At 42.6% G+C, this 20,845-nt stretch overlaps 1 protein-coding gene across 18 annotated transcripts in view; it reads left to right on the forward strand.

The window, feature by feature from the left end:
• Positions 1-20,845, forward strand: part of ARVCF (ARVCF delta catenin family member) — a 1,214,127-nt gene that overhangs the window by 1,092,759 nt on the left and 100,523 nt on the right. For all 18 annotated transcript variants that reach the window (XM_069756268.1, XM_069756252.1, XM_069756181.1 and 15 more), the window contains one exon: positions 13,739-14,238. In XM_069756268.1, coding sequence (XP_069612369.1) covers positions 13,739-14,238 — 500 coding nt within the window. The remainder of the gene's footprint in view (positions 1-13,738; positions 14,239-20,845) is intronic.

Raw genomic sequence — 20,845 nt, forward strand, 5'->3', positions numbered from 1 at the left:
TCCATAGGCAGATCCTGTATATAAGGCAGATCCTGTATATAAGGCAGCACCCCCCATAGGCAGCTCCTATAGATAAGGCAGCACCCCCCCTTCATAGGCAGATCCTGTATATAAGACAGCACCCACCCCCCATAGGCAGCTCCTGTATATAAGGCCGCACCCCCCTTCATACGCAGATCCTGTATATAAGGCAGCACCCCCCATAGGCAGCTCCTATATATAAGGCAGCACCCCCCCTCCATAGGCAGATCCTGTATATAAGGCAGCACCCCCCATAGGCAGCTCCTCTGTATAAGGCAGCACCCCCCTCCATAGGCAGATCGTGTATATAAGGCAGCACCCCCCTATAGGCAGCTCCTCTATATAAGGTAGCACCCCCCCTCCATAGTCAGATCCTGTATATAAGGCAGCACCCCCCCATAGGCAGCTCCTCTATATAAGGCAGCACCCCCCCTCCATAGGCAGATCCTGTATATAAGGCAGCACCCCCCATAGGCAGCTCCTCTATATAAGGCAGCACCCCCCTCCATAGGCAGATCCTGTATATAAGGCAGCACCCCCCCTCCATAGGCAGATCCTGTATATAAGGCAGCACCCCCCTCCATAGGCAGCTCCTCTATATAAGGCAGCACCCCCCCCCCTCCATAGGCAGATCCTATATATAAGGCAGCACCCTTATATATATGAGGGTTTATATGAAAACCCTATATTAAGGGTCACCAATCTAACCCAAGAAGAGGTGCGAAACCGGCTAAATAAGATTAAAATAGATAAATCTCCGGGTCCGGATGGCATACACCCACGAGTACTAAGAGAACTAAGTAATGTAATAGATAAACCATTATTTCTTATTTTTAGTGACTCTATAGCGACAGGGTCTGTTCCGCAGGACTGGCGCATAGCAAATGTGGTGCCAATATTCAAAAAGGGCTCTAAAAGTGAACCTGGAAATTATAGGCCAGTAAGTCTAACCTCTATTGTTGGTAAAATATTTGAAGGGTTTCTGAGGGATGTTATTCTGGATTATCTCAATGAGAATAACTGTTTAACTCCATATCAGCATGGGTTTATGAGAAATCGCTCCTGTCAAACCAATCTAATCAGTTTTTATGAAGAGGTAAGCTATAGGCTGGACCACGGTGAGTCATTGGACGTGGTATATCTCGATTTTTCCAAGGCGTTTGATACCGTGCCGCACAAGAGGTTGGTACACAAAATGAGAATGCTTGGTCTGGGGGAAAATGTGTGTAAATGGGTTAGTAACTGGCTTAGTGATAGAAAGCAGAGGGTGGTTATAAATGGTATAGTCTCTAACTGGGTCGCTGTGACCAGTGGGGTACCGCAAGGGTCAGTATTGGGACCTGTTCTCTTCAACATATTCATTAATGATCTGGTAGAAGGTTTACACAGTAAAATATCGATATTTGCAGATGATACAAAACTATGTAAAGCAGTTAATACAAGAGAAGATAGTATTCTGCTACAGATGGATCTGGATAAGTTGGAAACTTGGGCTGAAAGGTGGCAGATGAGGTTTAACAATGATAAATGTAAGGTTATACACATGGGAAGAGGGAATCAATATCACCATTACACACTGAACGGGAAACCACTGGGTAAATCTGACAGGGAGAAGGACTTGGGGATCCTAGTTAATGATAAACTTACCTGGAGCAGCCAGTGCCAGGCAGCAGCTGCCAAGGCAAACAGGATCATGGGGTGCATTAAAAGAGGTCTGGATACACCTGATGAGAGCATTATACTGCCTCTGTACAAATCCCTAGTTAGACCGCACATGGAGTACTGTGTCCAGTTTTGGGCACCGGTGCTCAGGAAGGATATAATGGAACTAGAGAGAGTACAAAGGAGGGCAACAAAATTAATAAAGGGGATGGGAGAACTACAATACCCAGATAGATTAGCGAAATTAGGATTATTTAGTCTAGAAAAAAGACGACTGAGGGGCGATCTAATAACCATGTATAAGTATATAAGGGGACAATACAAATATCTCGCTGAGGATCTGTTTATACCAAGGAAGGTGACGGGCACAAGGGGGCATTCTTTGCGTCTGGAGGAGAGAAGGTTTTTCCACCAACATAGAAGAGGATTCTTTACTGTTAGGGCAGTGAGAATCTGGAATTGCTTGCCTGAGGAGGTGGTGATGGCGAACTCAGTCGAGGGGTTCAAGAGAGGCCTTGATGTCTTCCTGGAGCAGAACAATATTGTATCATACAATTATTAGGTTCTGTAGAAGGACGTAGATCTGGGTATTTATTATGATGGAATATAGGCTGAACTGGATGGACAAATGTCTTTTTTCGGCCTTACTAACTATGTTACTATGTTACCCCCCATAGGCAGATCCTGTATATAAGGCAGCACCCCCCCCATAGGCAGATCCTGTATATAAGGCAGCACCCCCCCCATAGGCAGCTCCTGTATATAAGGCAGCACCCCCATAGGCAGATCCTGTATATAAGGCAGCACCCGCCATAGGCAGATCCTGTATATAAGGCAGCACCCGCCATAGGCAGATTTTGTATATAAGGCAGCACCCCCCATAGGCAGCTTCTGTATATAAGGCATCACCCCCCCATAGGCAACTCCTATATATAAGGCAGCACCCCCCCTCCATAGGCAGATCCTGTATATAAGGCAGATCCTGTATATAAGGCATCACCCCCCCATAGGCAGCTCCTATATATAAGGCAGCACCCCCCCCCCTCCATAGGCAGATCCTGTATATAAGGCAGATCCTGTATATAAGGCAGCACCCCCCATAGGCAGCTCCTCTATATAAGGCAGCACCCCCCCTCCATAGGCAGATCCTGTATATAAGGCAGCACCCCCCATAGGCAGCTCCTCTATATAAGGCAGCACCCCCCCCCTCCATCGGCAGATCCTGTATATAAGGCAGCACCCTCCCATAGGCAGCTCCTCTATATAAGGCAGCACCCCCCCCTCCATAGGCAGATCCTGTATATAAGGCAGCACCCATAAAAGAAAAACACAATAAATACTCACCTCTCTTCCTCCTTGTTCCAGCAGTGCTCCCACTCATCTCCTGACAGCGCTGGGCAGTGACGTCATCGCGTCCGCTGTCAGACGATGTGGGGGATGATGGGAGAAGGAGCGCAGCGCTCCTTCCCTCATCACCGCGGTCAGCTGTATCGGCCAGAAGCCGATACAGCTGACCTTGCGATGACGGCGGGGGGCCACTGCTGGCACTGGCCCCCCCGCCTGCTCAGGAGCCCCATAGCAGCAGAGCAGGGAGATCGATTATGTATGTATGCATGTATAGTAATATTTTTAAAGAATAATAATGAGATGTTTGACTGGACCAGAAAACTACAATACACATGTCCAACTACTACATGTTTTTCCTCTGTGGTAATTTTTTATCAAAGGAAAGATAAGCAGATAATTATTTTAACCTCTCTTACCTGAAAGATATTTATCTGGTATTTTCAGTTGCTGAAGTTCGGGCCTACTTTCTGGCTTTGTCTAGTGCCCTGTGTTTCTGATTAAGCTGTTTTTGGCTCTACAGGGATCGGCTGATATCAGCAGCTTCTTTTCTATGTGCTCGATGATACGAGAGAAACCTTTTTTTCCACGCATCAGCTGAATCACACCACAGCTAGAACAATGTCCTAAACATGGCCCCAACTGTAGGAGTTTGGGGTAATAAAATATGAACATGATTTCAGCTAAGAGAAGTACTGTGAGACTGTGTGTAGTTTCTTCTTATTAGTGAAATGTTGTACATATCAATTCATCGTCTCTTCCAGTACCTTGCCAGTTGTCAGCAAAGCGTTCTCTCGCAGACTGTGGTCTAAATACTGCTCTAACATTTTAAAATTAATGAGAAACCTTTTATGGGGTCAGGATGTGATTTTTTTTTTTTTTTTTTTTTCTAAATACAAAATCTCCTTGAATCATCTTTTTAACCCCTTTACCCCCAAGGGTGGTTTGCACGTTATGGACCGGGTCAATTTTTACAATTCTGACCACTGTCCCTTTATGAGGTTATAACTCTGGAACGCTTCAACGGATCCTGGTGATTCTGACATTGTTTTCTCGTGACATATTGTACTTCATGATAGTGGTAAAATTTATTTGATATTACCTGCGTTTATTTGTGAAAAAAATGGAAACATGGCGAAAATTTTGAAAATTTTGCAATTTTCCAACTTTGAATTTTTATGCAATTAAATCACAGAGATATGTCACACAAAATACTTAATAAATAACATTTCCCACATGTCTACTTTACATCAGCACAATTTTGGAACCAAAATTTTTTTTTGTTAGGGAGTTATAAGGGTTAAAAGTTGACCAGCAATTTCTCATTTTTACAACACCATTTTATTTTAGGGACCACATCTCATTTGAAGTCATTTTGAGGGGTCTATATGATAGAAAATACCCAAGTGTGACACCATTCTAAAAGCTGCACCCCTCAAGGTTCTCAAAACCACATTCAAGAAGTTTATTAACCCTTCAGGTGTTTCACAGGAATTTTTGGAATGTTTAAATGAAAATTAACATTTAACTTTTTTTTCACAAAAAATTTACTTCAGCTCCAATTTGTTTTATTTTGCCAAGAGTTACAGGAGAAAATGGACCGCAAACCTTGTTGTACAATTTGTCCTGAGTACGCAGATACCCCATAAGTGGAGGTAAACCACTGTTTGGGCGCATGACAGAGCTTGGAAGCGAAGGAGCGCCATTTGACTTTTTAATGCAAAATTGACTGGAATTGAGATGGGACGCCATGTTGCGTTCGGAGAGCCACTGATGTGCCTAAACATTGAAACCACCCACAAGTGACACCATTTTGGAAAGTAGACCCCCTAAGGAACTTATCTAGAGGTGTGGTGAGCACTTTGACCCACCAAGTGCTTCACAGAAGTTTATAATGCAGAGCCGTAAAAATAAAACAAAAATTTTTTCCCACAAATATTATTTTTTAGCCCCCAGTTTTGTATTTTCCCAAGGGTAACAGGAGAAATTGGACCCCAAAAGTTGTTGTCCAATTTGTCCTGAGTACGCTGATACCCCATATGTTGGGGTAAACTCCTGTTTGGGCACACGGGAGAGCTCGGAAGGGAAGGAGCACTGTTATACTTTTTCAACGCAGAATTGGCTGGAATTGAGTTTGGACGCCATGTCGCGTTTGGAGAGCCCCTGATGTGTCTAAACAGTGGAAACCCCCCAATTATAACTGAAACCCTAACCCAAACACACCCCTAACCCTAATTCCAACGGTAACCCTAACCACACCTCTAACCCAGACACACCCCTAACCCTAATCCCAACCCTATTCCCAACTGTAAATGTAATCTAAACCCTAACCATAACTTTAGCCCCAACCCCAACCCTAACTGTAGCCCTAACCCTAGCCCTAACCCTAGCCCTAACCCTAGCCCTAACCCTAGCCCTAACCCTAGCCCTAACCCTAGCCCTAGCCCTAACCCTAGCCCTAACCCTAGCCCCAGCCCTAACCCTAATGGGAAAATGGAAATAAATACATTTTTACGTTTTTTTTATTTTTCCCTAACTAAGGGGGTAATGAAGGGGGGTTTGATTTACTTTTATAGCGGGTTTTTTAGCGGATTTTTATGATTGGCAGCCGTCACTCACTGAAAGACGCTTTTTATTGCAAAAAATATTTTTTGCGTTACCACATTTTGAGAGCTATAATTTTTCCATATTTGAGTCCACAGAGTCATGTGAGGTCTTGTTTTTTGCGGGACGAGTTGACGTTTTTATTGGTAACACTTTCGGGCACGTGACATTTTTTGATCGCTTTTTATTCCGATTTTTGTAAGGCAGAATTAGCAAAAACCAGCTATTCATGAATTTCTTTTGGGGGAGGCGTTTATACCGTTCCGCGTTTGGTAAAATTGATAAAGCAGTTTTATTCTTCGGGTCAGTACGATTACAGCGACACCTCATTTATATCATTTTTTTTATGTTTTGGCGCTTTTATACGATAAAAACTATTTTATAGAAAAAATAATTATTTTTGCATCGCTTTATTCTCAGGACTATAACTTTTTTATTTTTTCACTGATGATGCTGTATGGCAGCTCATTTTTTGCGGGACAAGATGACGCTTTCAGCGGTACCATGGTTATTTATATCTGTCTTTTTGATCGCGTGTTATTGCACTTTTTGTTCGGCGGTATGATAATAAAGCGTTGTTTTTTGCCTCGTTTTTTTTTTTTTTTTTTCTTACGGTGTTTAATGAAGGGGTTAACTAGTGGGCCAGTTTTATAGGTCGGGTCGTTACGGACGCGGCGATACTAAATATGTGTACTTTTATTGTTTTGTTTTTTTATTTTGATAAAGAAATGTATTTATGGGAATAATATATATATTTTTTTTCCATTATTTAGGATTTTTTTTTTATTTATTTATTTTTTTTTTACACACTTGTAAAAATTTTTTTTTACTTTGTCCCAGGGGGGGACAATACAGATCGGTGATCTGCCAGTTTGCACAGCACTCTGACAGATCACCGATCTGTCAAACAGCGCTGCAGCGTTACCAAGTGCCTGCTCTGAGCAGGCACTTGGTAAGCCACCTCCCTCCCTGCAGGACCCGGATCCGCGGCCATCTTGGATCCGGGACTTTCTGCAGGGAGGAGGTGAGAGACCCCCGGAGCAACGCGATCACATCGCGGCCGATCGCCTATGACGTACTATTCCGTCCGTGGGAAGTAAAGCCCACCCCACATGGACGAAATAGTACGTCTGATGGCAGAAAGGGGTTAATTGAGACTTTATTAATTTTCCTTCTCACTAACCTTGCAATAATACAATACATTTGTGCTATTTCTATATGGTTGAAATGCTAGAAACTGGATAATTTTTAGAGCATGTTGTTTTTCTGCCATTCCAAGCTCTTGGCACATGTTCCAAATAGATTGATTTGGGCTTAATTCACGAGAGTATTTTGGCATTCATAGATATACCGTATATACTCTAGTATAAGCCGACCCGAGTATAAGCCAAGGCACCTACTTTTGCCATGGAAAACTCGTTAAGCTTATCGACTCGAGTATAAGCCGGGTATGCATTGTTCCCTTATCACTGTCCTGCTATGTGTGGCTCCCTCTTCCCTGTCCTGGTATAAATGCCTCCCCGTCACTTTATACATGCCTCCCCATTCCCTGTCCCTGTATGCATGCCTTCTTATCCCCTATCCCTGTGTGCATGTTTCCCATTAAAAAAAAAAAAAAAACTCACCTACCTGCGAACCTTGGGTGTTGGCACTGCATCTTGTTCTGGCTGCTGGCGCCTGCCTGCAGCTCTTCCTGTGCTCAGCGGTCACGTGGTGCCGCTCATTAAGGTAATGAATATACGCTCCGCGTAGAGACGCGTCCATATTCATTACCTTAATGAGTGGTACCACCTGACTGCTGAGCACAGGAAGAGCTGCAAGCTGCGCCAGCAGCAGGAACGAGATGCAGTGCCAGCACCGAGGGTGCGCAGGTAAGTGTGTGATGTGTCCGGTCACCCACTGCTCCGCCGCCGGCTTTCTTTCCCGTGACTTGAGCATAAACTGAGGGGAGGGTTTTCAGCTAAAAAAAAAATGTGCTGAAAACTCAGGTTAAACACGCGTATGTAAGGAACTCTATTTTATCAGAAGGGTGATTCATACCCCAATCATGTTAGAGAACCTGTCAGCACGATTTTGTAATGTAAAGTCTGTAATACAGATTACCTTTGAAGAAATTCGCTTTGTTGTTGTTTTTCAATCACCATTTGAAGTGCTCTGCTAATTTAGATTTTGGTGCACATGGGCTGGACTATACACTTGGACTTTTCTTACAAGTGATTACCCGGCCCTTTGTCCTGCATCCAGTGTCTAAATGACCACTTTCCTCTGTTTGAAATCTAAGCAGTGACCTGTCATTCAGAGGCCCAATTCTGGGTGGAGGGGCCGGGAAATCAGATGGGGAGAAGACTCAGTGTACATTTCGGCCCCGTGCACCGAAATCTAATTAGCTGAAAACTTGAAATGGTAATTCCAGAAGAACCACAAAGCGGTTTCTTCACCAAGGGTATCCATGTAGTCAGTATTACATCTCTATTACAGCTGTGTCTATACAAAATTGTGCTTGCAGGTTCACGTTAACTTGCCTGCAACCCGGTTGGCCTCCATGTGCTCCCATACTACGAATTTCCAGTTAATCGAGAACTTATTTTTGAATTGCGTACACTGTACTCAGCGTTGTAGTCTGAAATGTTAACATGGTTAGCAAGGTTGAAAAAAGACATTTGTCCATCCAGTTCAGCTTATATTCCATCAGAATAAATCCCCAGATTTATGTCCTTCTAAAGAACCTAATAACTGTAAGATACAATATTGTTACGCTCCAGGAAGACATCCAGGCCTCTCTTGAACCCTTCGACTGAGTTCGCCATCACCACCTCCTCAGGCAAGGAATTCCAGATTCTCACTGCCCTAACAGTAAAGAATCCTCTTCTATGTTGGGTGGAAAAACCTTCTATCCTCCATACACAGAGAATGCCCCTTGTGACTGTCACCTTCCTTGGTATAAACAGATCCTCGGACAGCTATTTATATTGTCCCCTTATCTACTTATACATGGTTATTAGATCGTCCCTCAGTCGTCTTTTTTCTAGACTAAATAATCCTAATTTTACTAATCTCTCTGGGTATTGTAGTTCCCCCATCCTCTTTATTAATTTTGTTGCCATCTTTTGTACTTGCTCTAGTTCCATTATATCCTTCCTGAGAACCGGTGCCCAAAACTGTACACAGTACTCCATGTGCGGTCTAACAAGGGATTTGTACCAAGGCAGTATAGTGCTCTCATCATGTGTATCCAGACCACTTTTAATGATCCTGTTTGCATGTTGGCAGGGGAAAACTGGGCTGGATATGTTTGAAAAAATATGTTCCTGTGCTGAGATAATCTTATAAATGTGCCCCTGCTGTGTAATGGCCGTGTCTGACTGTGCAGGAACATGGTCTGATCATACCATAGATACTGGGCAGGGGAGGATGCAAAATAGTTTATGCAGGGCAGCATGGGATCACAGTTCATTCTTTTTGTGATGTAAAGTATTATCCTGCCTGTTTTAAAAAAAAGTTTTTCCTCAAATAATAATTTGTGATCCCAGTCCTGTAATGTCTGTATCATCTCTTTTGCTTCCTGCCCTTCCTAGGAGCTGTGGTATGAGCAGACCATGTTCCCATACAGTCAAACAGCCATTACACAGTACACAGCAGGGCCCATTTATAAGATTATCTCGGTACAGGAACGTATCCATACATCCTAGGTCAATAAGTAAGGTCCTAGGTCAATAAGGCTATGTTTCCATGGTCCGTAAATGCTGCGGGTTTGACACTGCTGCACTCTGCGGGTTTGACACTGCGTGCATCTGCAGCATCAAACCCGCAGAGTGCAGGTGTTAAAGCATAGTGGATTGGATTTCATGAAATTCATCTCCACTATGCGTTTAGAGATGCAGACGGCAGACCTGCGTAACCAGACGTGCGGCGCGTCTAGTCTAGTTTTTCTGTCCCCGCAGCGTAAATTTCCCATAGCGGGAACGTAGCTTACTACGCATGTGTACTAATTTAAATAAGGTATTGCCTTGTGATATCGCCGGATGTTCACATCCATTGCAGTTCTCGCAATGACTGAGCTGACAGCGAGAACTGCTGTGCACATGACAGCCAGGTTTATCTCCGGTCACTAGGCAAGTTCTCACGGTCAGCTGATCGTGAGAACTGCAGTTCAGGTGACCGCCGGAAAGTTATCTCCAGCGATCCGATCATCTACAAGCTCTGCTGTGTCTGAATGTCAGGCATCCAGATGTAACAGAGCTGAACTCTTTGTGGGATGCTCGTTATATAGGACTATGTCGGAACAGGGAGTATTTGTACTGGTTTATTTTATTTTTATTACAGGAGATCGAGGGCATTGCATGGATTAGCTGAATAATAAAGATGGGAAACTGTGTAGTGTTTTATTTCATTAGAAGACTTCATTCTGGCTGTGTGTATCAAATATAGGATTAGTAATGGATAGGTGTCTTATTGACACTTCTCCATTACTAAGCCGGCTTAATGTCACCTTACAATACAAAGGTGACATCAACCCCACAACTATTACCCTACTTGCCACCACTACAGGGCAGGTGGGAAGAGCCAGGTAAAGTGCCAAAATTGGTGCATCTTTGGATGCTCCAATTGTGGGGCAACTGCGGGCTGCTATTTTTAGGCTGGTGAGGGCCAAAATCCATGGGCCTCGCCAGCCTGAGAATACCAGGCCGCAGCAGTCTGATTTTTACTTGGCTGGTTAACAAATATAGGGGGACCCCACGCTATATTTTTTTTTTGGAGGGGATCCCCCTATTTTTGCTAACTATCCAAGGTAAGCAGACTGCTTCGGCCTGGTATTACCAGGCCGGTAAGGTTCATGAATATTGGTTTCTTACCAGCCTGAAATACCAGTCCCAGTTGTCTGCTTTACTCTGGCTGGTTAACAAATCGTGGGACCACACGCCATTTTTTTTTTTTAATTTAGTAAGGAAAAAAAAATAGAGGACATTACATATTGGTATTGGTGACCTCTCTCTGCTTTCAGGAACTTTCTGTGTGGCCGGTGTCGCACTTGCGAGTGTGATGCAAGTATGTGGCTGCATGTATTTCTATGCAGTCACGTTCTTCCGGATGTGACAAAAGATTCAACATATGTAAATTAGTACACATGCGTAGTAAACTGCATTTCCACAGTTAATACTCATGTGACTAATAATTAGATGTGGGCTTGTCTCCACATTCTGGAATGGCAGCGCTTTGAATGCAGCACATGCCCGCTGCCGGCTTTTGTATGCGCAGTGATTCCGCATGTGTTCATTGAACCATTCGGTATCACCGCGTCCTATACATTGAACTGTGATATTTATCTTGCAGAGACTGAGTGTCTCCGCTAGATACAGTTGTGGAAAAAAGTATTGACACCCCTGCAATTCTGTCAGATAATACTCAGTTTCTTCCTGAAAATGATTGCAATCACAAATTATTTGGTATTATTATCTTCATTTAATTTGTCTTAAATGAAAAACACAAAAGAGAATGAAGCGAAAAGCAAAACATTGATCATTTCACACACAACTCCAAAATGGGCCAGACAAAAGTATTGGCACCCTCAGCCTAATACTTGGTTGCACAACCTTTAGCCAAAATAACTGTGACCAACCGCTTCTGGTAACCATCAATGAGTTTGTTACAATGCTCTGCTGGAATTATAGACCATTCTTCTTTGGCAAACTGCTCCAGGTCCCTGATATCTGAAGGGTGCCTTCTCCAAACTGCCATTTTGAGATCTCTCCACTGGTGTTCTATGGGATTCAGGTCTGGACTCATTGCTGGCCACCTTTGAAGTCTCCAGTGCTTTCTCTCAAACCATTTTCTAGTGCTTTTTGAAGTGTGTTTTGGGTCATTTTCCTGCTGGAAGACCCACGACCTCTGAGGGAGACCCAATTTTTTCACACTAGGCACTACATTATGCTGCAAAATTTGTTGGTAGTCTTCAGACTTCATAATACACCCGGTCAAGCAGTCCAGTGCCAGAGGCAGCAAAGCAACTCCAAAAACATCAGGGAACCTCCGCCATGTTTGACTGTAGGGACCGTGTTCTTTTCTTTGAATGCCTCTTTTTTTTTTTCTCCTGTAAACTCTATGTTGATGTATTTGCCCAAAAAGCTCTACGTTTGTCTCATCTGACCAGAGAACATTCTTCCAAAATGTTTTAGGCTTTTTCAGGTAAGTTTTGGCAAACTCCAGCCTCGCTTTTTTATGTCTCGGGGTAAGAAGTGGGGTCTTCCTGGGTCTCCTACCATACAGTCCCTTTTCATTCAGACGCCGACGGATAGTACGGGTTTACACTGTTGTACTCTCGGACTGCAGGGCAGCTTGAACTTGTTTGGATGTTAGTCGAGGTTCTTTATCCAACATCTGCACAATCTTGCATTGAAATCTCTTGTCAATTTTTCTTTTCCGTCCACATCTAGGGAGGTTAGCCACAGTGCCATGGGCTTTAAACTTCTTGATGACACTGCGCACGGTAGACACAGGAACATTCAGTTCTTTGGAGATGGACTTGTAGCCTTGAGATTGCTCATGCTTTCTCACAATTTGGTTTCTCAAGTCCTCAGACAGTTCTTTGGTCTTCTTTCTTTTCTCCATGCTCAATGTGGTACACACAAGGACAAGGACAGAGGTTGAGTCAACTTTAATCCATGTCAACTGGCTGCAAGTGTGATTTAGTTATTGCCAACACCTGTTAGGTGCCACAGGTAAATTACAGGTGCTGTTAATTACACAAATTAGAGAAGCATCACATGATTTTTTGAACGGTGCCAATACTTTTGTCCACCCCCTTTTTTACGTTTGGTGTGGAATTATATCAAATTTGGCTTGAGGAGAATTCTTTTTGTGTTTTTTTTCATTTAAGACAAATTAAATGAAGATAATAATATCAAAGAATTTGTGATTGCAATAATTTTCAGGAAGAAACTGAGTATTATCTGACAGAATTGCAGGGGTGTGAATACTTTTGGCCACAACTGTAAATAGACATGCTGCGGTCGTTAAAGACGCGCCACATGTGCGTATACTAAGGGATGCCGGAGGCGTCCCTGCACGCATAGTGGAGATGGGATTTCATAGAATCCCATCCACTGTTGTAACATCTGGCCGCTGTGGATTGGATGCTGCGGTTGTATGCATACCCTAATGATAGTCTATGGGAAATTTACACTGCGGGGACTGAGCGTCTCCATATTGTAAATAGACATACTGCGGTCTGGAAAGACGTGCCACATGTCCGTTTTCACAGGTCTGCTGCCAGCGTCTATGAACACATAGTGGACATGGGATTTCTTGAAATCCCATCCACTATGCTGTAACATCTGGATGCTGCGGGTTTGACGCTGCAGATGTACGCAGCATCCAACCCGCAGCGTTTACGGACAGTCGGAACATACCCTAATATATCTGCAAACCGGAAATCACTTTTTTTTTTTTTCCTTCTCAGATTAGCTTTATTTCAAGTGACAAAAAAACGCATGCAATGAAAAAGCGCATCAAAAACGCAGGTGACCTGCCGGTGACCTCAGGTGCAGATTTGTTGCAGATTTTACCTGCCTCAAATCCTGAGCAAATACTGAGCCATTCCTGAACGTGGAATCATACCCTAAGGGTACTGGATTGCAGATATTCTTTCTCTGAGGTAAAATATTGTTTAAAAACAGGAAGAGAAATGTTTTGACTCATAAAAAGAATCATCTGGGATCACGTGTTGTAATGTCTGTATACTCTCTTGCTTCCTGATCTGTGGTAAGATCAGACCATGTCCCTGTACGGTGAGACACAGCCATTACACAGTACACAGCAGGGGCACATTTATAAGATTGTGTCACACAGGGACATTTTATTAATTATTATTATTTTTATTATTCCAAGATTTATTCATTAAAATGAACTTTGTTCATGAGAAAACCTCTTTAAGTGTGAAAGCATTATTTGACTTGGTGCTGACATATTTGACTTCAGTATATTCATTAGCTTGATCATATCTTCTCCTGGTTCTGTATTTCATGTGACACACGTAATGTTTGCATTATTTTTGCAGTACAACATGTCCCATACATGTATAAATATTTCTGTTTCTTAACTTTCCCCTCAGGGCATATGATGACCCCCTGGAGTCCGAACTGATTGAAGAGAGAATTCCCTACCTTCACGGTGGCTATGCAGCACCACTGGCTCAGCCTGAAAGGGGAAGCCTGGCCAGCATAGACCGATTGGGAAAACGGTCACCTTCCATCGACAGCATCCGCAAAGATCCTCGTTGGCGAGATCCTGATCTTCCTGAGGTCATTGCAATGCTCAATCATCCAATTGACCCCGTCAAGTCCAATGCAGCTGCTTATCTGCAGCACTTGTGTTATGAAAATGATAAAATAAAGAAAGAGGTAAGACATCTCAAAGGCATTCCCATTCTCGTGGGTTTATTAGACCACCCAAAGCCTGAAGTCCACAGAAAAGCCTGCGGAGCCCTCCGTAACATTTCATATGGAAAAGATAATGAAAACAAAGTGTCAATTAAGAACTGTGATGGGATTCCTGCTTTAATTCGACTCTTGAGGAAGACCAATGACATGGAAGTGAGAGAGCTCATAACAGGTACAGTATGTAGTAATGATTGCCTCCTAGTGCCCTTTTTACCAAGAGCAGTCTACCTTGTTTTTGTTCTATTAAAAGCTTTTCATTTTTCTGAGCGTTCCCTGGTGTTGTCCGAACATCTGGGAGTGCTGATAAATTATGTTCCAGTCCCTGCAGCTGCATGATTTGCGGCTGTTAGATAGCCTCCACACATGTGGGGATTGCCTAACAAATAGTCAATGCCCACACGTGTTCAATCAAACATCGCTCATCACTACTTTTTATTCTTATTTGTGATTCAAAATCTTTTGTTAGATTACTTCTGTAACTATCAAATAATCTTGAAGGATGACATTTTTCTAAAGTGCCCCCTTCAGCACTAGCCATACCCGTAGATATTGATGGATTCGGCCAACAGTCTGTTTATTTGGGCCTGTGACAGAAGATTATTGAGTGAAGGATCCAACCTGTCCCATTTCAAAAGATAAGAAACAACCAGATATGTTTGGTAGTAGCTCTCTGTGAAGTGAACGCTCCAGTGTATGGGAGAGTTGGGCGAGAGAGCTGACCGCCGAACCATCGATCGATTCACAGCCATCTAAGGTGCATGAGTGGCTTAGGCTTCTGGTTGGTACATTCTGCATTTCACTTAGATCCTGTGATTCCTTTGAAATTGAGAATGTATAACACATTAGGAAATTCTTGATGTGTACAGTGTAGGCTGAGTACAGGTGCTGGCCAGGATAGTAACACTATATTAACCTGCAGACTAAGCCCGTATCTTCTGCTAATAGTGTTTTTGCTGATGACCGGTTCCCTTAAAGGCAGGAGGCGGTACAGTGGCACATTCAACGTATTACAGAATAGTAGGCACTTGTCGGCTGTTAACATGTGCATATACACTAATGGTGCACTGCGCAGCACGCCATTTAAGTATATGGTGCTGAAATTTCTGCATCTCTTGGCACGAAAAATGCAGCGTAAAGTAGGCACGTTTTTTATGCTGGTTTTTTTTTTACATGTGTTGTGGCTGCAGATTTTTACACACTTGTTAGTGTGGGTGAAATCTGCAGCAAAAACGCTACAAGAATTGACATACTGCACAATTAAATCTGCACCAAATCTGCAAGAAAAAATAAGCAATGTGTGCATGAGACTTCAGGCTTCTCATTCACTTTGCTGGCATCAGGAAACCCCTCAGGTTTTGTGGCAAATTTGTGCAGGAAAATTAACGTGGCCAATGTGTACACGTTCAGTATTTGGTCAGTATTTTACCTCCGTATATATAAGCCAAAATCAGGAGTGGAACAATCAGAGGAGAAGTGTAATAGAAACACGTCACCACTTCTGCATTTATCACCCACTCCTGGCTCTAGCTTACAGATACTGATGTAAAAAACTCACCAAATACTGCTAGTGTGAGCGCGTCCTTGTTTACAAGGTTTGTATTGGGCTAGGGCCACACAGTGACAACTGTTGTGCAGCACTTGAGTCAGTGTTGCATTGTGACAGCTCATCTAATTTCTATGGTGTCGCATTTCGACCTGTGACACAGCAACTAATTTGGAAACATTTGAATTATTCAAGTCAAGTGAACTTTTTTTCGTCCGCCATTTTCCGTCTGTCTGCCCCCTTAAGTAGATCCTCCAGAGAGAAACGATCCATGAAATATTCACACCTGTTCTGTGGACAGAAGTTGCTTCTTGGTTTTGCTTAGAAAATTCAGGTGTGTGAATTTAAAAGTAAAAGAACAAGCTGTTTTGTGGCCATGTTCAGAAGATCTTAGGCCCTGCTCATAAATGGGTTATCCTGGACCATTTTATTATTTTCTCATGGAGTTGGGAACTGACAGGCAGGTAGTTGCTAACATAAAATATGTCTGCTCTCCCTGCAAAAACACACAGTTCGTTCGACTAAAAAAAATCAAAACCTTGACGATTTCTGAAAAAGGCGAGACAAATAAAAAAAAAAAAAAAAAAAAAACTTTTTTTTTTTTTAAATTGATTTTTTTTTCACAACTGAAATGGAAAAAGGGATATGTTTGGTCCCTTGTACTGACTCGGAGAAGTATGCTGCTTGGTCACTGCTACTGCAGAATGAATACCATTTAAAAAAAACAAAAAATTAAAAAAAAACAAAACAATGGAGGAAATTTGTGGGGGGGGTGGGGGTTTGCAACTTGACCACACTTAAGTTTCTTTCCTGTTTTCAGTACAATGTGTGGGGAAAAAAATTAATGGCTTTATTGAAAAGTACAACTTGCCCCCAAAAGTATGCCCTCATGTGTCTATGTAGACTGAAATGTTAAAACAAATTAAGGCTCTTGGTAGAAGATGAGATAAAAACTAAAAGGGAAAACTTGGAGTAGCAGGAAGAGGTGAATGTAACGTATCCCCATTTAACCTTTCAGGTAAACCTATATGAAGGATGTCTTCACTCTACCAATTTCCAGGACATACCATCATGGCTTTAGGGGGAAAAATAAGACGCAAGAAACCTAAATCTTCACAATTAGAAACCTTTGTCATTTCTCTGTTCCTCAGTTGAAGGGATTGTCTGTCTTGCTATTAACTAATGTTTTGGACTAATGTTAAAACACAGCCAAACGAAGAGAACCATGAATAAGGCTGCCGTCACACTATCAGTATTTGGTCAGTATTTTACCTCAGTATGTGTAAGCCAAAACCAGGAGTGGAACAAATAGAGGAAAAGTATAATAGAAACATATGCACCACTTCTGCATTTATCACCCACTCCTGGTTTTGGCTTACAAATACTGATGCAAAATACTGACCAAATACCGCTAGTGTGACGGCAGCCTAATATTGTAAATCTTTATAAGATACAGGATGAAAAACAAGTGATAAAGTTGCAATATGACTTAGGATAAAAGCCAAATCAGAATCTCAATTTGCAGACACGGTGTTTCGGGCTATTGCCCCCGTCAGTGCAAAGTATGAGATCTGATTTTGATAGGTGAGAGGCTCTGGACCAGGAGTCTAAAGGTACCTTCACACATAACGATATCGTTAACGATATCGTTGCTTTTTGTGACGTAGCAACGATATCGTTAAGGAAATCGTTCTGTGTGACAGCGACCAACGATCAGGCCCCTGCTGGGAGATCGTTGGTCGCTGAGGAAAGTCCAGAACTTTATTTCGTCGCTGGACTCCCTGCAGACATCGCTGGATCGGCGTGTGTGACACCGATCCAGCGATGTCTTCACTGGTAACCAGGGTAAACATCGGGTTACTAAGCGCAGGGCCGCGCTTAGTAACCCGATGTTTACCCTGGTTACCAGCGTAAAAGTAAAAAAAACAAACACTACATACTTACCTACCGCTGTCTGTCCCGGCGCTCTGCTTCTCTGCACTCCTCCTGTACTGGCTGTGAGCGTCGGTCAGCCGGAAAGCAGAGCGGTGACGTCACCGCTCTGCTTTCCGGCTGCTGTGCTCACAGCCAGTACAGGAGGAGTGCAGAGAAGCACAGCGCCGGGGACAGACAGCGGTAGGTAAGTATGTACTGTTTGTTTTTTTTACTTTTACGCTGGTAACCAGGGTAAATATCGGGTTACTAAGCGCGGCCCTGCACTTAGTAACCGATGTTTACCCTGGTTACCCGGGGACCTCGGGATCGTTGGTCGCTGGAGAGCTGTCTGTGTGACAGCTCTCCAGCGACCAAACAGCGACGCTGCAGCGATCGACATCGTTGTCGGTATCGCTGCAGCGTCGCTGAGTGTGAAGGTACCTTTAGGGGTAACGGTTCTCCCTGTGGACAGTGACATACTGGCTCTGGCCTAAGTCATATTGCAATCAGGTGGCGCTGTAGAGTTTCAGTCCTCTTTCTCTCTGAAGAGGCAATTTGCACATTAAATTTCCCAAAGGAGCATTGCCTGGCGAATAAGCCTCCGTACCTTGCTGTTAACTACAAACCTAAATGCAGGCTTACAAAAAGCTAACTGATTATATACTTGATTTACAGTATTTTATTTGGACTCCTGCTGAAGATGGTTTCTGCAAGATGATGAATTTGGTTCTAGTTTTGTAGCCAGATGGGATCAGTGTGACTGGCCATATCATTCTTTGGCGTGGTTTTAGTATCTGTAGTGTCTGAATGACTGTTCCGTAACACCGCCAGATATCTGGCAAGCTTCTGCCAACCCTGGCTTGCCTTTTTTATATGCTAAAATGAAAACTGCAGTCTGTAATTTCTTAGGGAGGGACCGGGAGACTGGGTGAAAATGGCCAGCATTCCTCCCAGACGCTTAAGAAAACAAACAATGCTCTGCCTTTTCCTCTTTTTAGCATTGTTGCTATTCTTCCGTGTGTTATTTTGAAGCACCCTGTCTCACCCCGTGATTGTGAATATTCATGGCTGAAACGGGCAAGTCGTAGTTCTAAAGGGAAAACTAATAGAGACCCCACACTTGTACACTTGCAGTAGTGTATGTTCTATGTCCAGCTGCACAGAAATGAGTCACATTTACATTGTATATAATGTTTCTAATAATTTACACTAAATGTGTTTATTTGAAACTAAAAGTTGGACAAATGTTATCATCTGACACTTGTTCACAGTTCTTAAACTATTGTAAATGCACAAACCGAAATGAACATCAATTGAGCATCTCAATAGTTCGGTAAAAGATTTTGTCCTGATTCAGGTAAAGGAAATCTGTAAGCAGGTTTTTGCTATGTAATCTGAGGGCAGCATGTAATAGGGCCTGAGAAACTGATTTCTGCGATGTCACTTACTCGGCTGTTTGCTGCTGTTTCAATACAATCAGTATTTTATCAGCAGGAGATTAACACTACAGGACTAGAGGGACTAATGGAGGACCACATAAGACTAACCCACATCTCTTGTGCATCCTGGTCCAACCACACCCACAGGACTGATTAGCCGCTTACTGTGAATGGGCAGTGTACATACAGAGCCTTGTGTGGGCGAGGGCAGCGTTCTGGGCGCTGCTACATTTAAAAACTGTGATTGTATCACAACTGCTGCACCCAGTTAGCTAAGTGATACATCGCTGGAATGGGGGTCTTTCTCTACACTATGCTGCTTTCAGATTAGGCAGCAAAAACCTGTTGATAGATTTCCTTTAAGGTTGCAGCTGTTGTTAAGACTCCTTTTTTTGCAACCTATTGAAATGCTTGTAAAAATATGCATATGCAGCATTTATACTGATTAATTATAACTGGTTTTGGTGCGTTTTTTTTTTTTGTGATATAAAAAAAGCATATGGAGGGAATGACTGTTGCATTTAAAAAAAGAATCCAGAAGCCCCCCAAACTAAAGACAATTGCTGCGTATGCGCAGTTCACATCATTTTACTATGGACTTTAGAGTAACATCCAAAAGAAATTTAATAAAATTGTATGCGAATCCGGTCTAATAACCCAGATTCTGTTTCAAGCTCTCATTTAAGACTTTTGTGTTATCACTATCCGATGTGGTAGTTTTTTTGTGTTTTTTTTTTGTCTGAATATGTTGTCAGTAGGAAGAAGAAATCGCTGAAAGTGATCAGTTTTTGACATTCAGCTACTCAGGATGTTGTAGGCTAGTGATGAGCGAGTATACTCGTTGCTCGGAGATTGTTTTTGTTAGCTGCCTGATTTACAGCTGCTAGCCAGCCTGAGTACAGGTGGGGGTTGCCTGGTTGCTAGGGAATCCCCACATGTAATCAAGGTAAAGTTAGATGTTGCCACTTAAGTATTTGATCAGTATTTTACATCAGTATTTCTCAGCCAAAACCAGGAGTGGGTGATAAATGCAGAAGTGGTGCATAAGTTTCTATTATACTTTTCCTCTTGATTGCTCCCTCCCAGTTTCTTCTTACAAATACTGATGGGAAATACTGACCAAATGCTGAAGGTGTGAATGTGGTCTAACACTGATCGTTAGTTGTGTCGTATCGGTGCTGTAGGCGCAGAACGTATTGCTGATCCGATGCATAATAAAGCACTGTGTGGGGGACAGACTAGGGCGAGCAGATTCTGGACTGCTTCATAACGGAGACAGATTTTTTAGTCTTTGTACTTTAATGATTGTATTGATTACCTAATACTGTCCCATTCCAGCAGGGTATACTTCTAAACCAAGTGAATACTTATGTCCTCCATTTAGAGGGGTTTGTAAATCTTAATGCAAGTCAACATTTATGACCTCAAATGATGATAAACGATAAATTGAGCAGCTGCGGTATTGATTACCCAGATCACATGATGGGCAGCAGATGTCCTTTTACTAGTGCCGTTTAGTAAGTAGGAGAACAAGGTTGTATGTTTAAATACAGGTAAGATGGCTTATTAAATTAGGTGAAAAGGTTATTACCCTTTCAAGTAAAAGTATTTATATAGTGTGTGTATATACTGATGGATATTTTTTACCATCATTCCACACACCTCTAAATCCATTTTGTGAGTGTTCGTTTCTTTTAAATTATATTTTGACTTTTATTTGTACTGCTACAACTTCAGATTATTGGTTAGGGAGAGCCTACACAATACACTATCCAGCAAAATTGTGCTGCTGATGATATACAGTCCATTTGTGACAAAATTGGCAGGAATGTATCTTTCATCCATAAAGGGGTCCTGGTCCTATTATACTGATGGCCAATCCT

The sequence above is a fragment of the Ranitomeya imitator genome, chromosome 1, assembly GCF_032444005.1.
Source record: "Ranitomeya imitator isolate aRanImi1 chromosome 1, aRanImi1.pri, whole genome shotgun sequence".
Lineage (NCBI taxonomy): Eukaryota > Metazoa > Chordata > Amphibia > Anura > Dendrobatidae > Ranitomeya > Ranitomeya imitator.